The 20,528-nt window shown below is 34.5% G+C and overlaps 1 protein-coding gene across 1 annotated transcript in view; it reads left to right on the forward strand.

The window, feature by feature from the left end:
- Positions 1–5,611: 5,611 nt before the first annotated feature.
- Positions 5,612–20,528, forward strand: part of LOC149534015 (uncharacterized) — a 163,839-nt gene continuing 148,922 nt past the window's right edge. Inside the window, exon 1 of the mRNA XM_089806841.1 lies at positions 5,612–5,899. Coding sequence (XP_089662967.1) covers positions 5,752–5,899 — 148 coding nt within the window. The 5' untranslated portion in view covers positions 5,612–5,751. The remainder of the gene's footprint in view (positions 5,900–20,528) is intronic.

Below are 20,528 nucleotides of genomic sequence, written 5' to 3' on the forward strand. Positions count from 1 at the left end.
TTCAAATATTTCTTAAAAAATAACTTTAGACAAACAAGTATTTTTTCTTCTTTTTTAAAGCACAAAATATTAAAGACAAAAAAAAGATTTTTCTTAAATTTGATGGAGAGAGAAAATGACTATTTTTAATATTTATAAAACACCAAATATCAAAGACGAAAGTATTATATACATGAATTCTCTGAATATAAAAGTTTAAACTTTCAAGTTAAATTGTAATACAAAAGTCACTCCAACATTCATAAAAATGTCAAACAACTCTTTATGAATGCCAAAAGCCTAGCTACAATGGCAAAAAAGGTGGAGTGAGATGGTGTAAGTGTGTTAATGTTACTATCTACTTTTTAGGTTAAATTTGACAATTATCTACAAGTTGAATCTTAATATTTATTATAAACACAATATACTTTTAAAAATAATTTAATAAACACCACATAAAATATTTGTTAAAATAATAAGCTTTGGAGATATAAATAATTAATTTTAAATTTTTTAAAAATTGAAATAAAAACTTAAGTTAGAATGAAAAAGCAAATAGAAAAAGTACAAACAAATATAAATATTTTTAGATGTAACTTAAATTTTAATTTTTTTAATATCTTATATATCTCAACATTTCTTTATATAGATTTATTTAAGATATCTATAGTAGCTTTATTATTAAGCCAATAGGCTTCTCCTATGGAGTGAACACTCCAAAATAGATAAATTTCTTGTCCAACGCACAGTAACTTGTTTCATGTAAAATCTCACACACAGTCACCTATCTCGCACAAAAAAATAATGTTTATGTTTATGCCAACACTTTTCCCGTCACCATCGCATTCCTCAGCTTAGTTAACACCGTTTACCGATCATAAGAAACTCTTCTTAATCAGGGACTCTTAACAATGTTGAGTTAGTGATATAGGACTTATGGTCATAGGTTTTGTGTTGGATGAGGAGGGCTCTGTTGCACAGTACAAACTACAAGATCTTTGACTGTTTCCTACCTCATTGATTATAGGTGGAAGAACATGCTCAGGCATTGCATCCCCTCAGAGGCCCACCTAGATCCACCCCTGATTCCTACACAAATTCTAGTATAATCTGCTAATTAAGAGACATTCGAGATGAATAATATAAGGCATATGAGAAACAAGGATCTTGGGTTGCTGAGTCACCACATGAAATACCATCACAAATCATTTCCTTGAATTCCATTTCTACTTGTCATTATATCTCTGGTTGGGATATGCAACACCGTGTGAAGCACAGTGGATGTAAGTAGTTTTTGTGCATTGTTTTTGGTCACTGCCTTACTGTTGCCCAATTCTTATGGCTCTTGAACTTGACTAACCTCGTGAATTTGGTTAGCATCATGCTCATTCAACATACTTAGTGTACCAGGATCATCGTGAAGTCTACTATTAGAGGTGGCATTTACTCTCTATTTACGTTACATATGTCATGCCAATTGTAGTTTGCATTCAAATATGAAGGGTTGGATGACATGTCGACATTGGAAGTTTATAGAGCAACATTATAACTAGCCCCCCTAGTATGGATATAGACACAACATTGGATCAAAAGCTCCTCATTGCCTTTCAAAGTCATCTACATTACTTGGTTTTTATTTAATTTTATTTCAATGTTTTGTTTTCCTACATTTTTTCTTTCCAGCTTAGTGTTTTGTTTCCTACATCTTTTCTCTGCATCTTATAGTTTCTGTGAGTGGCGAGTTTATGGTTACATAAAAGTTTATTTATTCTCAAGAAGTCTATTTTTTTACCTCACAACAACAAGAAGTTCCAAATTCCCTTATTGCAACACTTTTCCCCTTCTCCTTTGGATTTTAGCTTATATATATTTAATGACGTACAAAATAGGAGGTCTAGAAATAAATGTATTCACCAAGAAAGGAAAGGGAAAAGCCCATTGTGTGGGATCTAACTGCTCTGATTCCTTGCTCAGAGGAGGCATAGATCAATCATGCACTTGCACAACTGGGAAATCAATTCTTCTTCTTGAGAATAAACTAGTCCACCTCGTTTAGGACAATTTATGGTTTCTTCATCTTTTTCAACTTAGGATTCACTATGTAATTTGGGTGATCGCTCAGGCAAATTGCCAAAGGATTAAACTCCCTAAATTCAAAATATCAAGTGCCTATTTAGCCACAATGTCGATACTATGTATGGTTGACAATCTGAACAAATATGGCGTCAGGAAATTTGTGTCCATAAAAAATATATATTTTTGTTTTTTGAAGGATTTTAATGAAATGTTTTTTCACGAAAGTCTGGAGAATTAATTGCATTTTTTTAAGATTTCATTGTCATTTTGTTTGCACAATCAATTTATAATTCTCAGAGTTATTATATATTTTAAAAAAATTATTAAAATTCATTAAAATGATACTAAATATATTTTGATTGAAAAATTTAATAATTATAAATTATGGTATTTTAAATTTTTTTAAAAATTACTCATATAAAAAATAAATTTAACATGTTACTTAGAATTTTAAAATTTAAAATGAACATCTTAATTATATAATTTTTAAAAAAACTAATTCAATAAACCTAATTTCACAATTATAAAATGAAATAAGTTAAGTTAATTATTTTTAATGTAAGATGGATGATCATTTAATGTCTTTGATTTCTATTTTAGACAATAATATATAAAAAATATAGATGTAAAGTAATGACTTATTGTCTTTAACTTTATTTTTTATGTCTATTTTACATGTAGGGTCCTTGATTAATTTTGTTATCTCTTCCTCCTATAAACACCAACAAATATTGCAAGGATATATGTGGATGCCAACATGACTTTTCAATGTCTTAATAAAATGAAAATATATTTTCAAATATATTAAATATTTTATACAAAGTACATATGCAGTAGGTGAATATAATGCATAGACATTTTTTTATAGTTTCATATTATTAATAACATTTATAGTTTTAGCATTGATAGCTAACATCTCTTATCCATCTCGATTTATATGTTCTGTTGATATCTTTTTTTTTTAATTGTAATAGGTCGAAGCCAATGTTGACTATTATTATTTGTTGTGATTAATTATTTTGATTGTTAGTTAAGCTTGAGCAGATATGAACCCAAGACCTCCCAATTAAGAGGTTCACAATTTATCGTTGTGTTGTAGGCTCTTGTCTGTCCTATTGATATCTTTGATATTTTGTTAAGAGAATTAATATTATAGAATAGTGTATTTAATCTCCATATGCTTAAACAACCTCACGATGCTTTATTTTTTACTTTTGTTAACATTAGACATTATATCATTGTACACCACAATTATTTAAAAAGAGTTTATGGTTGTAAAAAGAATTAATAACATCTACCATGATTTCACAACCAATGAAACTAAGAGTAGTTGCATTATTTAGGCCATAATGTCATATTTTGTGTAGTCTGGTTATTGGATAATTCTCTATTATTTTATCCAATAAGGTTGTTTTGTTTTGCGGTGAGCATAAGAAGATTAAACAACTTTTTTGAGCTGTTATGTATTTTTTAAAAGACAAACTTTATTACTATGAATTTTTATTTGTATCAATATCCCTTCATTATGTCTCTATACTCAAGTCCACTAGCCAGACTTGCGAGCCAAGGCTATGTAAAAATGACCTACATTCATAGAACTAAGATGTCTCAATAGGTTATTCACCCCCTAACACATGAGTGCAATCACAACTATGAGTTATCACCTAAACAACAGTTGGGCCTTTCACTCATTTAGACCACTCAAAAGCAAACTGTTATATTGAACCTTTGTACATGCTCTTGCAAGGCACGATAGGAATGAGGAAGTCATATCTAATTAATTGCATATGAAAATCTCTCCAAAATAATTCCCCATATGGTTTAATTCTAGTCTTCGTTCTTGCACCAACAAGAATCACCTCATTTAGTATACATGCAACAACTATACATGCAACCTTTAAGATTCCAATTAGAGAAATGAAACCACTACAAGGGTAAGTGTTAACAACTTTCCAAGAAGACATGAAAAATATCAAATATATCCTGATCGATGAGATGAGTTTCATAGGCCTAAAATTTCTACTTAAAATTGATTATAGGTTGCGTGAGGCATTTCCTCACTAACAACACATTTCTTTTGGGGGTCTATCTATAATTCTAATTGGTGACCTTGCATAGCTTCCACATGTTATGGACAAACCTATATATGTAGCACACATGATAGCTTGAAATATTTGGCTCAAGTTTAATAACATTGTAACATTGCAAATAATTTTTAAACAAGGTGATGACGATCAAACACAAATAAATTTTTGTTATGCATTACAAAACATGCACAATGCATAACCATTAGAGGATGACTAGAAAATACTAATGACGCACACAAACAAACACTTACCACCAAGTGAGCGAGCAAACTTCAACCAAGCAATACATTTGTTTTCCACTAATAGACTAGTTGCTTTACATAATAAACAAAAACTCAAACAACTAAATGCACCTATTGCACTCTGTGTAGCAGCAAATACACAACGCTAATATGCTAAAACATATACAAATGACCAATTCTTGCAATAAATCTCCTATCTAAATTCCAACATGTCATGCTTACCACAAACCTATGGATACAAGTTAGTCTTGTCAATGGATCTCTTGGTGAATTAAAGGGCATTGTATATGCCCCACCCTCTAAGCCTCCAAAGTTGCCAACATATGTTACTGTCACTTTTGATACCTACAATGGCCCACCATGGGATGTCAACAACCCAACAACTATTCCAATCCATCCAATTACCCAATGCAACCATACCCAACTATTGTTGACCACTGCATAGGCTATCACTATACACAAATCACAAGGCCTCACCCTAGAGTGGGCCACAGTTGATATAGGTAAAATTGAAGGACAAGGACTCACCTCACAACCATCTTTAGGGTCAAATTCCTACAAAGCTTTCAAATTGAACCTGCCTTCTCTTTTGAACGCTTTTGCAAAGTGAAAAAAATCCCTACACTATTATTAGAAAGAAAGAAGAATTTTGATTGTTCTTGCTCTCACTTTGATTCGGTATGTTTTTCGTTTTCACTCCCTCTCTTCAACACACTTTTCCTTTCTTAACTTACCTGACCTAAGAATACCATTTGTTTGTTGTTAATTTTATGTTCTTCTCTTTTACAGGTCCACTCATTGCAACAATAAGAGGAGCAAGGTCAAATTGACTTGTCATACACAAGATTTACTAAAGAACTCGTTTTACCTATACAACAACATTGTATTATCAAATTTGACACACTTACTTTTACTTACATACAATACTTTTATCATACATTATGCATGCTTGTAATGATATTTTACAATAATATTGATAAACTACTCTAAAAAATGAAAATTTACCTTCATTACTTTGTATTTCTATCTACATTATTTAACCTATTTAAAATCTCCAATACACTAATTAATTACATTCCTATCAGCACATCCTTACACCTCCTATTGGTGCTAGTGCTAGTTTTATAAAAAATCCCAGTAACACCGAGCCTTATACTACACTAGTGAGTGAGTCACTTCTTTATAACCAACCATTTATTAGTTCAAGCATTATATTCAAACATCGAAACATTCAAGAAAAAAACTCGTACTCGCAAACATTCAAAGAGAATAACACACTTCGAGATTGGGTTCGAAACGACTCAAGTCGAACAGCAGTGGCGCCATTTCCTTTTGTCCGTTGGACGAGGGAAGAGGAAGGAATTGCTATGGAAGGGAATAACAGAAAAGCTCAGATATCGCAGGAGGCATTTAATGCTCTGGTCCAAGAAAATATCCATGACTTCGAAATGGAACCCCAGGAAGCTCTCGAGGACGCCATTCAGACCTTCAAATTGCAGGGAGCTGATCTAACAGGTTTATTCATCCATCTTTTTTCTGAAAAATATTAGATAATTTAATGGTTGAAAGGTTTGGTGGTCTATTGGAAATATCCGTTGAAAGATTACTAGGCAGTTTGTTTGGTGATTCAATGGAAACTTCCGATCTAGAGACTCTCCACTTATGAGCCATTTTAAATTAAATTAGCGTGGAGTTTGATCTTAGAACATTGTTTTTGTTCAATATCTTTCCCCTTTTATACTTTGTTGTGCGAGACAGAGGCTTGGTTAGACATCATGCCCCGTATGAAATTAAAATCGTATATATTTCTAAGGAAATAATAGGTCCAATTGTGTTTAATTCTAAGATTTGTACATTGTGAACATTTTTTAATCGATCGCGTAATTCTAATAGATCTACTAGCATACGTTTGGTAGGAGTTTTGGGAGATTAAGGATATATGGGCATTTATTAACAACGTTGAATGAGATTCGCTACAATTATAAACAAGGAAATGTTATACCTGTCGAATTCTAAAAGAATTTTAGGTTGCTTCTTGTCTTCTTTTAAGACGATTATTGATACAAATCTATGCTGCTTAAAACAGCGATTATTTTACAGCTATGCTTACACTGGTTGTGTCATTTATCTATTGACAAGAAATTAATAAATTAAAACAGAGATTCAAACATCAATAAGACATTAGGGGATCCGATTTATAGTGGTTCATCATAAAGGCTACATCCACTTTTAAAGCAGAGCAGTAATATTATTAAGTATTGATTCAAAGATACAACTCTCTACTCTTTACAATGCAATGATCAACATCCTTTTACAAACAGCCATTATAGCATCATTGGAATATGAAGAGCTAAAGGACGTGGAGGGAAAGACTCAATGATCGTTGGGTTTCACATTCAATAGTCTTTCACTTAAACCCAACCATAATGCTATGAAAAATACTATCCACTGCTTACATTCTTAACATCAAAACATCTTCAGTCTCTAAAGATTTGTGATTTTAATCATAGTTTAAAATAATGTAATTGACAAATTATCGTCAAGGACAAAAATATTTTTATTAGAAAAATAGCGGAAATAAGTCAGCTAACTTATTGGGAAAATTGGGTACTTAAAAAAAATTCTTAAATTTAATAAGAAATGCATTTCTTTTTGCAAAATCCAATAAGTAGATGCATCCTTTAATAAGAAATGCATTTCTTTTTGCAAAATCCAATAAGTAGATGCATCCAGTGAGTAAATAAATGAGTAAACAAACCAAAGAAGCCAAGTTATATGAAAATAGGGTATAAAATCACATCCACATGTGGAATGCTGATGGCTGGTAGCCATAGTCTGATAGTTTGAACTCTAAAGAGAACTAATTTAATAGTAAATTGTCCTTGTAAAACTATAAGCAAATACAAGTACAATATCAAAATACTCCACATCTTCCTCTTCCCCCTCCTAGCGGCTCTAGTAAAACTATTGGAGTCGTGGGGGTCTAGCCCTAGATGTCTGCTGTGGTTGTGGACGTGCCTCCTCTCTTTGCACAACTTGTAGTAACTTGACCAACATCTTGGATGTGACAAAACAATGATTCAAAAAAAAGTAAAAATAATTTTGAAAATTTATGAGAATTCAAATTCGCTTGAAAAATCTCTTGCATTCCACTTCAAATCCACAACAAATTGTTCTATGAAATGCCTCTTTTTGGGCTGTCAATCCCTATAACTGGACTGTGGTCGACAAGTTTTAAAATAGTGTCAGTATTTTGGCAATAAGTACAAGATTTATCTGCAATAAATTTTGAACTTTTTGATGATATGCAAATGGTGATAAAGTTAATATTTTGGCATGATGTTCAACATATCACTGTAAGTTTACTTATCGGCAATATGCCGATGCTATTTTAATGTATGATTTTAATATTGCGAAAATCTGTTCACAAACACTTCTTATTAATCTTGTCTAGGCTAAATTAGAATTAACAAAACTTACAACTATCTTAATGTCAAAAACAATAAAACCAAACCCCTTTAACCTGTTTTCTTTTATCGGTAATTTTTATATATTTATTAATATTTAAACTACATTTTGAAAAATCTTTTTGCAAACCACAGTATACTGGAAACCTAACCTGCTTACTTCAAAACCACTATGGCAATAGTCCATCAACCTTCTACCACCCTTATAGTCATATTCCATTTGACTTTACACTACAAATAATTCTTTTCTTCATCGACAAACCCATCCCTTACAGATCGATATAACAGATATCACCAAAGACAAACTTTACACAATTTAACATCTTTACAAACTAAACTTGCTTGTACGAACATCTTCAAAAACCCACCTTTACATTTGTGTACTCCCTGAATAGGGGCATTCTAAGCATTTAATTTTGAAAAAAAAACATTGGACATACAAGACAAACCCTACCAATAACAACTAACCCACCCCTAAGCACTGTCGTTCCTCCTTCCCCGTCTATGACTTACCTTGTGGTGATGACCCCTCCTTGACTTCTACATCTGTGCCTCCACATTGAAAGCTTGGAGAATTCTTTCATGGTTGGCTTGTAATGCACACTTCACTTTTGCCCACACCCCTCTCATTTTGTTTTTTGTATGCATCTCTATTTCCACAACTCGATCAATGAAGAATCTACACAATGCCATGTCTTTGCACCTCCTTTGGGTCCCCAGTAGTCACTGAAATGTCGAACCCTACACCCAAAACCACCCATTCAAAAAATGATGTCCAGCCCCAATGACATGTCGTCTACCACTGACTTTCACTTCACCCATTTGATTATCTCCACATCTTTCGCCAATTCCATTCCTCCGGTGAGAATCGTACTCATATATCCATGTTGATGTGATATCGATGTTTGCTTGTGACAAAATTCACCCCAAAAACCTCCAGGACTGCCTTCACCACCCTCTTGCGTTTGCACTTCAGAAAACGCTTGACTTGTTTACCCTTTACTTTGCCAAAATTGGCCTTCTATTGGCATGTTGTGAGAAAAGTGAAAGTCGCTTCCATGTGTTCACCTTTGCTTTGCTCAAGACACCAAAAACATCTACATTAAGCCATTAATGCAGATATTCCTTCTTAAAGACTCCTCACACATTTGTCATCCCATCCTACATTTTCTCAATTGAGCATTTATTGCAAGATTGTCTGCCTCACTACACCATCATTTTCTTATTACAACACAATTGTCACCGCTCAGAATAAAATCATCGAAATCTTCCCCTTGCACTTCATTGATTGCCAACCTTAATACCCATTTCGACAATTTGTCTGCCACATCATTGTTAAATTTTGAACCAGAGATATACAAAAACACAACTCTACAAAATTAAGCAATCAGACGAAAGATTCTATCCTGGGAAAAACCCTCCTCACAAGGGAAACAACCCAGCCCACACAAATGCAGATCCTTTATTGAGCTTCAACAAAAATTATTACAAAACTCTGTCGCTCAGAATGAATGAAAATATATGATAAGATTTTCATGTGCTAAAAGAAAGATATCAACAATCCTCCTAAATTCACAGTTTCACACACAAATTGAAACATGCAACAGTTAGACTATAGTGTAACTATAGTCTAACTGCACCGGTCTCAAAAGATTTAATAAGCACAAGAATGTGAATATCTTTGACTCTATGAAAGACTATACTCAATATGAACTCTTGGCGAACACATAATCACAAAAGAGAACATCAACCCAAAAAAAATGGTAAACAAAATTGTGACAGCCATAGTATTAAACTCCAGAATGAATTCTCTGCTGCTTGAGAATAATCGTTCCAGTATATACGTCTCACCTGCTGCCGTGATCACCAATATGACAAACAAGAACATGATCACATGAGAGATGCTGAATAAGAATACCGAGAGTCGATGCTTAATAAGAGCTGACAAGTAGTAAAGACCCGACAAGTAGGAAGAGAAATGACTGTTGACAACGATAGAAATAAATAATTGTTATAAAAAAAATCCCAATAACGAGAGAGATCCCGATACAAATTAAATGCCATGTCATGTGAAGAGGATAAATAATTTCTACCACATAATCATCAGATATAACGAAGTATACTCAACACGCAAGTATCAACAGTTTTAATGTTGAACAAGAGTACCAAAAACTTCAATGCTGATGCATAACCACAAGGGTAGAAGAAAGCATAGAGAAAAGAACGAACACGAGCAGCAAGAAGAGAATGAAATCTAGAACATCAGAGAGATGAGAAGCTCACGGAAAACTCACGTCAAAAATGCTGAGATACATAGAGTAGATCTCTATCACAGCTATCAACATTCAACAGTCATTGCCTCTGGTTTGGTATGTGTACTTTTAAACTCTTAAAAAAATTTCAGTTGTTCTTGAATAATATTAATGTATTTTTGCAAATGCCATGCTAGCATTGAACCCACCATTATTGCACCAACTATAATTAATGAAGCACCTTCAAGATGTTGCTTTGGAGTCCTTATTTTCCTACCAAACCTTATAGCCTGTAGAGCTGCTAATGCTTCTGCTACATTGTTTGTCCTATCCTTTATTATTTTTGCTTCCATTTTTAGGATGCTTCCTCTCTCATACCTAGCAACACAACCTATACCACTCGGCCCTGGGTTCCACATTAAAGATTATTTTGGTCCATCCTGTATCAGGACATATCCACCTAATCTTTTCAAACTCCTTCAACGCTGGATCAACCCAACTTTGCCGCTTAACGATCCCCTTGGACGTATTTTTATCATTTGCATTATTTGACATATTCTCTAGTAAGTTAAGATTTTCATCTTCACCTCTGTCTTCAATTAGCTTATTCTTTTCCATATCCTTATCTTTATAATCCTCATGTTGACATGACATAGACACTATTATTTCCCCAACATAAATTTGCCAAAGAGAATATCATCTGCATATGTCTTAAGCGGTTCTAAGAAAGATTCTTGTTATAAATTCATTTGGCATAGCTCGCAGCTCCTCCCTATGAGATTTTAATAGTCACACCTCATTGTTGGGGTTTGGGATCTCACCAAACGACTGTAATCCAGATGGAGCTGCCAATACGATCTTATAAAAGAGAGGCAAGTCATATAGAACTGACATAACATTATGTGTATAACTCTTATAATATTGCAGAAAACAGAAGTGACCTCTCCTGACTTCCTTGTGTCAAGAAACAAAGTAAGCATCTGCTCTTCAATGTTATCAATTGTAGCCAATGCATAAAAATTGATTCCAAGAGGTTGTCCAAACAACTCAACCCTGCTTTCGATTGCATACAGTTCTCTCATTTTTTTGCTTCTTTGTTCCACTGCTTTCTGTACCACACCAACTCCACCTGTACGTTCACTTGCCACCTCACCATCTTCAACACATTGTTGATATGGTGCTGTGAAAATACTTCCTTATCCCATGGATTCAACCCTCCAAGAGTCAAACTCTGCACCTACGAAACCATTTTCTCCTTTTCATCTACTGCTTTAAGATCCATTTCTTATGCACCTCTTCTTGCCTTCTTGCAGTGTTCCTCATCATACTTGTTGGCATTGTTCTGAGCATCTTGCATCAACATCAAATAGTTGGGCTCATTTTTGGGAGTGTGTGTCCCCAATATTGTGTTTTGGAGGGAAGAATCTTTTCCGGGTGATTTGTCACTCTCGAGCGGCCACTGCACTAAAAGGGATGGCCATTCCAAGTCATTCAAAAATGATGTGTTTTCTTCCATACTTCGTATTCCTCGTTCACCATGTGTTCTTCCATTTCACTGTGAAATTCATCTTCATCTTTTGCCATTCTCAAAGGAAGGATGAGCAAACAAAGCATTTTTGTTCTTGTGATACACCCTGAACAACACAAATGACATCAATGAATTCCGTTGAATTCTCATGTTGACCAAGATTGTCAATTTTGAGAAGGATGTGTTTAGATTCTGGAGTACTGGTTCCTTCACCAATTGCCTCCTCAACTTTTGAGTTCGAATGCAATGTCATTTCATAGTCATCCTGCACTTTTGAAATTGGCTAACATAGATCATTAATTGTCTCATTTTGCTTCTCAGTTTTGTTTAATAGTTCATATATTGTCATTTTTAATTTCTCATTCTCCTCTCTTATCACACATTCATCATATTCTTCAACCAGAGGTTGTGATAGTGGGATAGAACAAGTCGGCATGTGACAAATAACTCCCACATGAGTGTGACTCTCTACAACATACAAGCTACCCATTTTACTGTCCCAAGCAATCACCATTGCCCCCTTCTTTACCTTCATCTATTCGATTGAAACTTGATTTCGCACCCTTGAGAACCAAGTTGCCCAACTGAAATCAAATTGTGTTTGAGCTGGGTAACATATATGACTTACTTTAACAACCAACTATTCCCATTTTTCAATTTTAACAATGCATCTCCTTTACCAAAAATATTACAAGATTCATTATTACCTGAAGCAACCTTACCAGTGTCACCAATTTGCAGGTTTTTGAAATACTCCTTATATGGAATCACATGAAATGATGCTCCCGAGCCAAGCACCCAAACATGGTTTGCAATTTCTTTGGTATCTAGGATAAGACCACTTGCATCCTCTTGGCATGTTAAAATGGCTTCCCCTTCTTTTTTCTTATCCACAACCTTCTTATATGTCCAACAATTATTTTTGATGTGGCTTGGTTTGCCACAAAACCAACATCCAGTCTCTCTACTTCTAGATTTTGACCTTGCTTGTGATTTGTCACGATCACTTGGCTTCTTTTCTCTTTCTCTCGACCTGCCTCTGTTATTTGCAATACAAGTATTACCTGTTGGTGTCTCACTCTCGGTCTTCTGATGCATTTATTCACTTAAAATTACACCAACACCATCAATTTTCAAGGTATTTGAACTAGAAACAAAATTACTAATTGCCATAACCACACTGTTCCAATTTTCTGGCAAAGATGAGAAGATTAACAAAGCTCAAACTTCTTCATCAAAGGTAACTTTTATAGAAGCTGACTGACTGTTACCAGTATTATAATTATTTAAATGTTCTACTACAGATCTACCGTCAACCATTTTCATATTAACCAACTGCTCAATAAGAAAAACTTTGATGCTGAAGGTTTTTCATACAATTTATTTGATGTAGTCATTAATTCAGTAGTTGTATTAGCTTTAGATATATCAAATGCTACAAATGGAGGCAAGCACGACCGAATTGTCCCTAGTGCTTTTCTATCTAAATATCCCAATCTTCATCTGACATGGCTACAAGTTTCTTAGCTTTACCTTTTAATGGTTGCAACAATTCTTTTTGGTGTAAAGAATCCCCCATCTGCATTTTCCATAATGCATAATTTTGCCTATTGAACCTTTCAAAATTTATCTCTTCAAACATGTTACATCCCATATTTTATGTTAATTTAAAAACATTCTAAATATAACTTATAGCCATTGAGATCTCATGTGAATTGGAAATGGTTGGTTAAATTGGTTATTCGCTATGATTTCATGCATATTGGAAATGGTTGGTTAAGTTAGTTATTTGTTATGGTTAAATTATTTGCATTGGAATTTATTGGAAATGTACTTTCACTATGCTATTTTCTTTGTAGTTGCATGACGAAGGGGGAAGCCATTGGCAGAGAGGGATTAGGGCATGAACACCGACCTGCCACCGAGTTTGTTAGGGAATTGTTTAAACCACCTTGGTTTGAAAAGAGAATAGACTAGGGCAAACTAAGTAATACCAAGTCTCCACTCATCTAATAAAAAAGATATAAATACATCTATATAAATAATACATGAAATAAAATTGTTACCTTTAAATTTGAATTTGGATTTTTGCATTATTTGATATCAGATGTTTTATTATATAAGTAAACACCCATAATGTTTTGTATATTTATACATATTAAAATACATACATACATACATACATACATACATACATACATACATATATATATATATATATATATATATATATATATATATATATATATATATATATATATATATATATATATATATAAAATTAATGTGTATATATTGTTTAATATAACGTGGATATATACTATGTGAATAGTATGAGTATTGATTATATAATAGTATGGGTAAAGATTTAATTCCCCTATCAAATTTATTTTAACTCATGAAAAGCCCATCGACCTCATAATTCCTTTTGATATTTCGAGCTTTTATATTTCTTCCTATATTGTCGTTCCATCGGCCAAGACAGTAACATATAGACACATGTCTGCAAACGTAACTCCATCTTTTTGCCCATTCTTTTCTATGTTGGCCAATCATTCTTCTTCATATTTACTAGTTGCAGTTGATCATGGGTCTTTGGCAGCTCAATCATTATTATTACCAAATTCGCAATTGTATGATTCATTCAAAATATATTATCATACTAAGATAGCAAACGTAGAACTGTAATACCAGCTAAAAATTTCATTGTAGTTCATTGATCAACAATTAAAGCAAGTGATCTACAATCAAAAGCCCCTTTAATCAAGTCGTTTTTACCTTGAGTTTGTTTATTTTATTTCCATGATAACGGACAATAGATGATTATTCATAGCTTATGCAAGATAGTCCAGTTAGACCTTGATTTGCATTATGAAAAGTCTGTACAAACTGGAATGGGAGTATTATACTAGTCGTGCCAAGAGCACCATAGGATGATAAAGGCCTCTGTTATATAATATTTTATTTTTGAAAACTTATTTATTTGTGTCTAGAAGAATCGGTTCCTTCATGCCTTCTATACTTCCATAATACGATGACATTAAATGCCTACGTCCTTGAGATTATGGAAGCTTGTCCATAGTGGAAAGTACATCTGGCCACACAGTAATCATAGTCTTTTTAAATTATTATTATTTTTTCGTGAATTATGGATACGGTAAAAAATTCCTTTACATAATTGAATATTTTATATTGGAAGCTAGAAAAACACACAAGAGATCATCCAAGATAACCAAGAATGATTGAGATGAGTGGTGTAGTTCATATGATATGGATAGTTTGATAAACTTGCAAAGATAGAAAGATGTATCAAAACTATGAAGAATTTACGAATAATCACGATTAGTAAATTTAGTCACCTTGTAGTGGGAACTGGGTATTAGTTAGGTCTATCAAGTTGAGTGGTGGTTAATTGGGCACATAATGTCCTTTGGAAATCCCTGGCCAGGGTAGGTTTAGTGGCGAATGATGTTGTTATGATCACCAGAGGTCAGGATAACTCATAGTTGGGTTGGATAGACTATTGGGAGGGAGGTTCCCACAGTCTAGCCGATTGTGTAGTTGACAACTACACCAGGTTGCTCAGGTGGTATGACAAGATGGTGTATATATGCCTTATCCCATGTAAGGTAGGTCCATTCTCAGTAGACAATGATTGGGGACTACGCTAGGTTTGTGGTTGGGAGGTTAAGCCTCTGTCAATTCTCTTCCTCTTCTCCAAATGCCTAGACTTTTATAGTGTAGACCAATTTCTACTTCTCTTGATGTGGTGTGATCTAAACCTTGTTAGTAATCCTTAATTTCTTCCAGTTGCTTATTTATCTCAATTTCAACATTAAGATTTATGCAGTTACATTCTTGTTCATATGAAATGGTAGTTAGGATTTGCACTTAGTTTTAGTATTTTACATCTCATGTGTAAGTACAATTAGTTACAAATGGTATCAGAGCTTTGGATTTAACATTGAACCTTGGGTTCACCACTGACTTAAAATTGAAATAGAAGTGGTTAGTTCAGAGTAGGATGAGAACTCGAATGATGCCTTAAAGGAAACCCCATCACCCAGTTCATGTCTTTATACTTAAGAAGATGCCTAAACATAATTACTCATTCTGTTTCATGCCTAGAGATGATGAAACATTAGCCCATGCCTTAATCAGAATAAAAATGAAAGAGTGAAATGGAATCTTGCCTGGAAGGCAATCACGAGAAACAAAATTATCCAAGTTTGGAATTTGAAGCAAACTGATCCACTTATGATGTATTATGCACCTTGTATTGGGCAGCGTTGATGTGAGTTTTATTCCACTACAACACGCAAAATCAAATACTTAATGTTTCAAGGAAAAACACAAAACACTCAATCCTCTCTTGATATAAGGTCATCTCTCATGCTAAGCTTGCAAAGTAGGATCATGGAATGACTTCAAGGTTCCTTCTTAATTGTGGACTTCACTCAGTTTTATGATGTGATATTGCTAGTTAACACAAAGGGACTTACGCTATTTGTTTAATGGATATCAACTGTTGCATTTTTGAAGAATTCGCTCTACAATGTACAATGAAAATATATCTAACTTTTCCACTTCAACTCCAACTCAAACTTCTAACCTCTATTTCTACCTCTACTTCTAGTATGAATGTAATGATTCATGGATGATTTGGACTCTACTAGATGTAATCTTACCAGCAGCTCCACCCACCTAGTACAAGCTTCTAAGGAATACACAAATTATTTTCACATCAATATCCTTTCTCTAATCCCATCATCTGGATGCAAATCAAAGATTGAACGTCAATTGAATTTAAGTGTTTACAATAGCTTATCGCGCAAGGCACCCTTACCATTGGCAAGATGCTAGTTGGCCGGATTTGTTTGAGTCAAACAAGTAAACATCCACAAAAACTTCCATTCAACTAAACTACTTGAACACAAAAATAAATCTACTCCAAGTGAAAGATTGAGGAAATGATGCAATACTACAAAGCAATATCAAGTAATCCTTAAGTCTTTCCCTTAGCTATCCTACTCTAATCTCCTAGCTCTCTAGTACCTCCACTAAGCTAATCTCCTCTAATCTCTAAACTAATAATTTAATGAATTACCAATGAGAAGGCCTTGGCCTTTTATAGTTGGTCAATTACAATGAAAGGCCAAGATTGATTCAAGATCAAGGGCAAAGATTTCTTCCTACAAACCCTAACTAGGGTTACCGAATTTGCAACTCATTGCATGAAGGCATCAATTCATGGGCCAATTAGAAAATTACAATAATTTTGATAGCCAATGAGAAAATGGGACACTTGGCACTATTTCATTGACTGTGCTTGAAACTGAAATTTTCTAATTGGAGGAAGCAAACTGTAAGAATTTGCCTAAGGGCAAAATTCACCCAGGAACTAAGAACTCAAACACAAGCACACAATAGACCAAAGAGAGAGAAAGTATGATCAGAATGACAATGTATTCAATATGTCATAATTCATGCAATGTAAAAGTACACTAGGAGTGCCTGTATATAAAGGCCTCTGAGATACATCTAGAATGCCTTGTAATCAGCACCATGATGTGTCATACAACCAAGCACATGTCCACCAGATATGGGTTATCCTCCATTAAGCACAGAAGTAAGTGCGGTGATGAGAGGATAAGCCTACAAGGGTGTGACACGCAAATCAGTGTTGTAGACACCATGTGCTAAAATAGAGTTGTGTACTCTTGTGTTGTCTACATGACAACTCAAAAAGGTGCGCAAACTCCTAAGTGTCTCACAGATAAAAATAATAAAATAATGCAAAATAATTAAATAATGCATTAACCTAAGTAAACTTAAGTAAGTGTAATAAGTAAATACTTATGTACACCAACACCCCCCCCTTAAGTGCAACTTAGGGGAATGCCCTTAAGCTTACAAACTAGGATGAAGATGCATAATGGGTCCCGGCTACTAGGCCATATTAGGTACCCATGTACATAATGAAGGTGCAATCTCCCATAAAGCGGGGAAAGAGGGAAAACCTCATGTGCAAAACCCTCCCCCAAAAAGAGAGATAAATAAGGATGCATCGATGGATGGAGTAATCAAGACCCCCCCATTACGACATACATCCAGCTTATACATAAGAGAATGAAAGAAGGAAGAGAGATAGAATAGGCTCCCCCCCCAAAAGAAGAATGCCGACAAGTGAAAGCTGCTTCGATGAAGAAGCTAGTCCAAGAATGCAGAATGGTGTTCCTCCTCTTAGGAAGAAACAACGGCAAAGGTAAACTCCTGAAGATGTATGGTGGCCCTAAAACTTGCTCAAGTATCCTTGTACTGATGCTGAAGTTCACCCCTTCCAACTGTGCTGAAAAAAATGAATGTAGATCGGTCAAGGATGTCTGTTGAACCTGTTCCACTAAACCATCTGTCTCCTCAACTGACAAAGAGACCTCCACTAATTGCTGTTCATAAGGATCCACAATCATGCCAATCTGTGAAGATTGATCATGTAGAGAATGGACATGAGAGTCAGAGTCAGCCCTCGCAACAACTGTAGAAGGATCATCTTCATCAATGAGAAGATGTAAGTCCTCAAGTGTGTCTCCCAAGTCAAGTGAAGCTGGAGTTGGAAGACGAGATGTACCATGCTGAGATGGACCTTTCACTGTGGCAATATAAGCATGTGGACTGGACTGATGTGACCTCTCACTGCAACTATCGATAGAACCCCACGTGTCTGAACCTGTTGAAGCACTATCGCTGGTGTCACTATCAGTTTCCACTGTGTATGATGTGCGGAGAGGAGTAGAGGACAAGTTGGGAGAACTTTCCTCAAAATGAACATCCTTCTCCACAAAGATCTCATGAGTCTCTGGATCCATCAGTTTGTAAGCCTTCACATTGTCTTCATAGCCGATGAAGGTACAAGGCCTAGGTGCTGGTGCCTTGCAACTCCTGGAGGAAAGGTTTGCCCATGTTGGACAACCGAAGACTCTAAGGTGACTCACAACTAGTTTTCTGCCGCACCATGTCTCAAAAGGAGTATTGCCATCTAAGGCTGGATGAGGAGACCTGTTAAGTATGTGAGTAACATTGCTAATGGCTTCAACTTCAAGTGTAGGATCGCGAGACTTGGCCTTAATCATGCAACTTGCCATGGTCTTGAGAGTCCTAATCCTTATAGCTGCAACATTTGTCTTGTGTGGACTAAATGCTGGTGAGTTCTGAAGATCAATCCCCTTAATTCTGCAAAAGTTCTTAATTCTTCTGTTAACATATCTGTTCTCATTGTCCACCCTTAGTACCTTGATGGCTTTCCTTGACTTGTGTTCTGTTGGTTCCCAAAACTGCAAATTGGAATCCTACGAGCCTTGCCTGCTCGATGCTGGGATATCCAACCGGTTAAGGCCAACTTGACGGAATTGAACAACAAGGTCGGAGTTCCCTGCACTTCCGGCTCTGCAAAACCGAGGCAGGTGTACCTGATCCTAGACAACAGCCTTATATCGAAGACGCTTAAAGAAGATTAATTAGAATGCGAATACAATAAACGTTTTCCAAATGGCAAGAAATATAGGAAAACTTTAAACTTGCGATTTATGAACTGAGAACAAAAGCTAATGATTGAAATAATATTTTAAATAAAGTATAAATATAGATTAATGCAACAGATGAATATATTAATTCTGCAAAGGCAAGAAATGAAACATTTGCCAGCGTATGGATTATGAATTAAGAATAAAAGACTAGTGCCTAATTAAATGGGCAATAGAGTCAATATTATTAGTTGAAACGTACAACTTTATAAAGTTTAATATATTTTAACTATAAACAAATCTAATAATTCGGACGCGACGAATCAATTATATAAAAGCAATTTAAATTAGTCTAAAATGCATTTTAACTCCTGTAGAGACAAATTAGACATAAATATGGAAACAATAAAATATTTCACAATATTTACGTTTATCAAATTTAAAATGCAATAACGATCCAATCCACTTATCCAAATATTAAAATATTTATAGAAAATAATAAAAAACGTTTATAAAGGACACAACTTAATAAAAAATTAAAACTCTAATGCAAATAAATTAAATAAATACTTCTTACTGATCCTGAAATAAAATCCTACTGGAAACATTCCCTACAGGTGATCCATCCAATGTAATTCAACTCCAGAATCACACAAGAATTTATTCCATAATTCACCATCTAGAGGCTTAGTTCAAAAGGTCATTTCCTTCGCCAATTAAAAGAATATAATACATCACAGAGCATAGATAAAAATTTTAAAATAAATGATTATGAATATTGTGTATGTAGTGTCTCCTCTCCTCCCATTTTTGATATTACAACTTGTATTTATAAATGATGAAAGGGTGCTTCATAAAACAACACATCCTTTCATAACACCTAACAATAACTTAACAATTTATAACTAAAACCGAAAAACAATTTTGATCTAATAAAATAGGCAATTTTATAACTTTGTCTCTCCTTCTCCTCGAGTCTTCTTCCGCTTGAGAGCCATGGGCGTATTTGTTCAACAATCTGTATGATAATTATACTTATGTCTTCACATACACCTGTGATTTCAAACTCTTTATTTGGCATTGAAGACCTCCTGTGCGTGTTGACTCTGTTCTTGACTCGAAACCCTTCACAGACAATCGCAACCTTGACATTCCCTAGATCAAAGGGGGCCTTCAAGCGTCCTCAAAACTGTGACTGCAGAGGTGATCCGATTGCTCACTTCACGCCAAGTGCCCTATCTTCCTTGCATATCTGCAACAAAGAGGAGAACGTTAGGTATCGATCAAAGAATTAATTTTCAGTGCAGATGTGGAATATAATGGCTATAGATTCGCTTGATTATCCAACGGCAACACTCAAGGTCTGCTTGTAAATCT

This window comes from Cupressus sempervirens, chromosome 10 (assembly GCF_028749045.1).
Source record: "Cupressus sempervirens isolate cs-2001-9-10 chromosome 10, ASM2874904v1, whole genome shotgun sequence".
Lineage (NCBI taxonomy): Eukaryota > Viridiplantae > Streptophyta > Pinopsida > Cupressales > Cupressaceae > Cupressus > Cupressus sempervirens.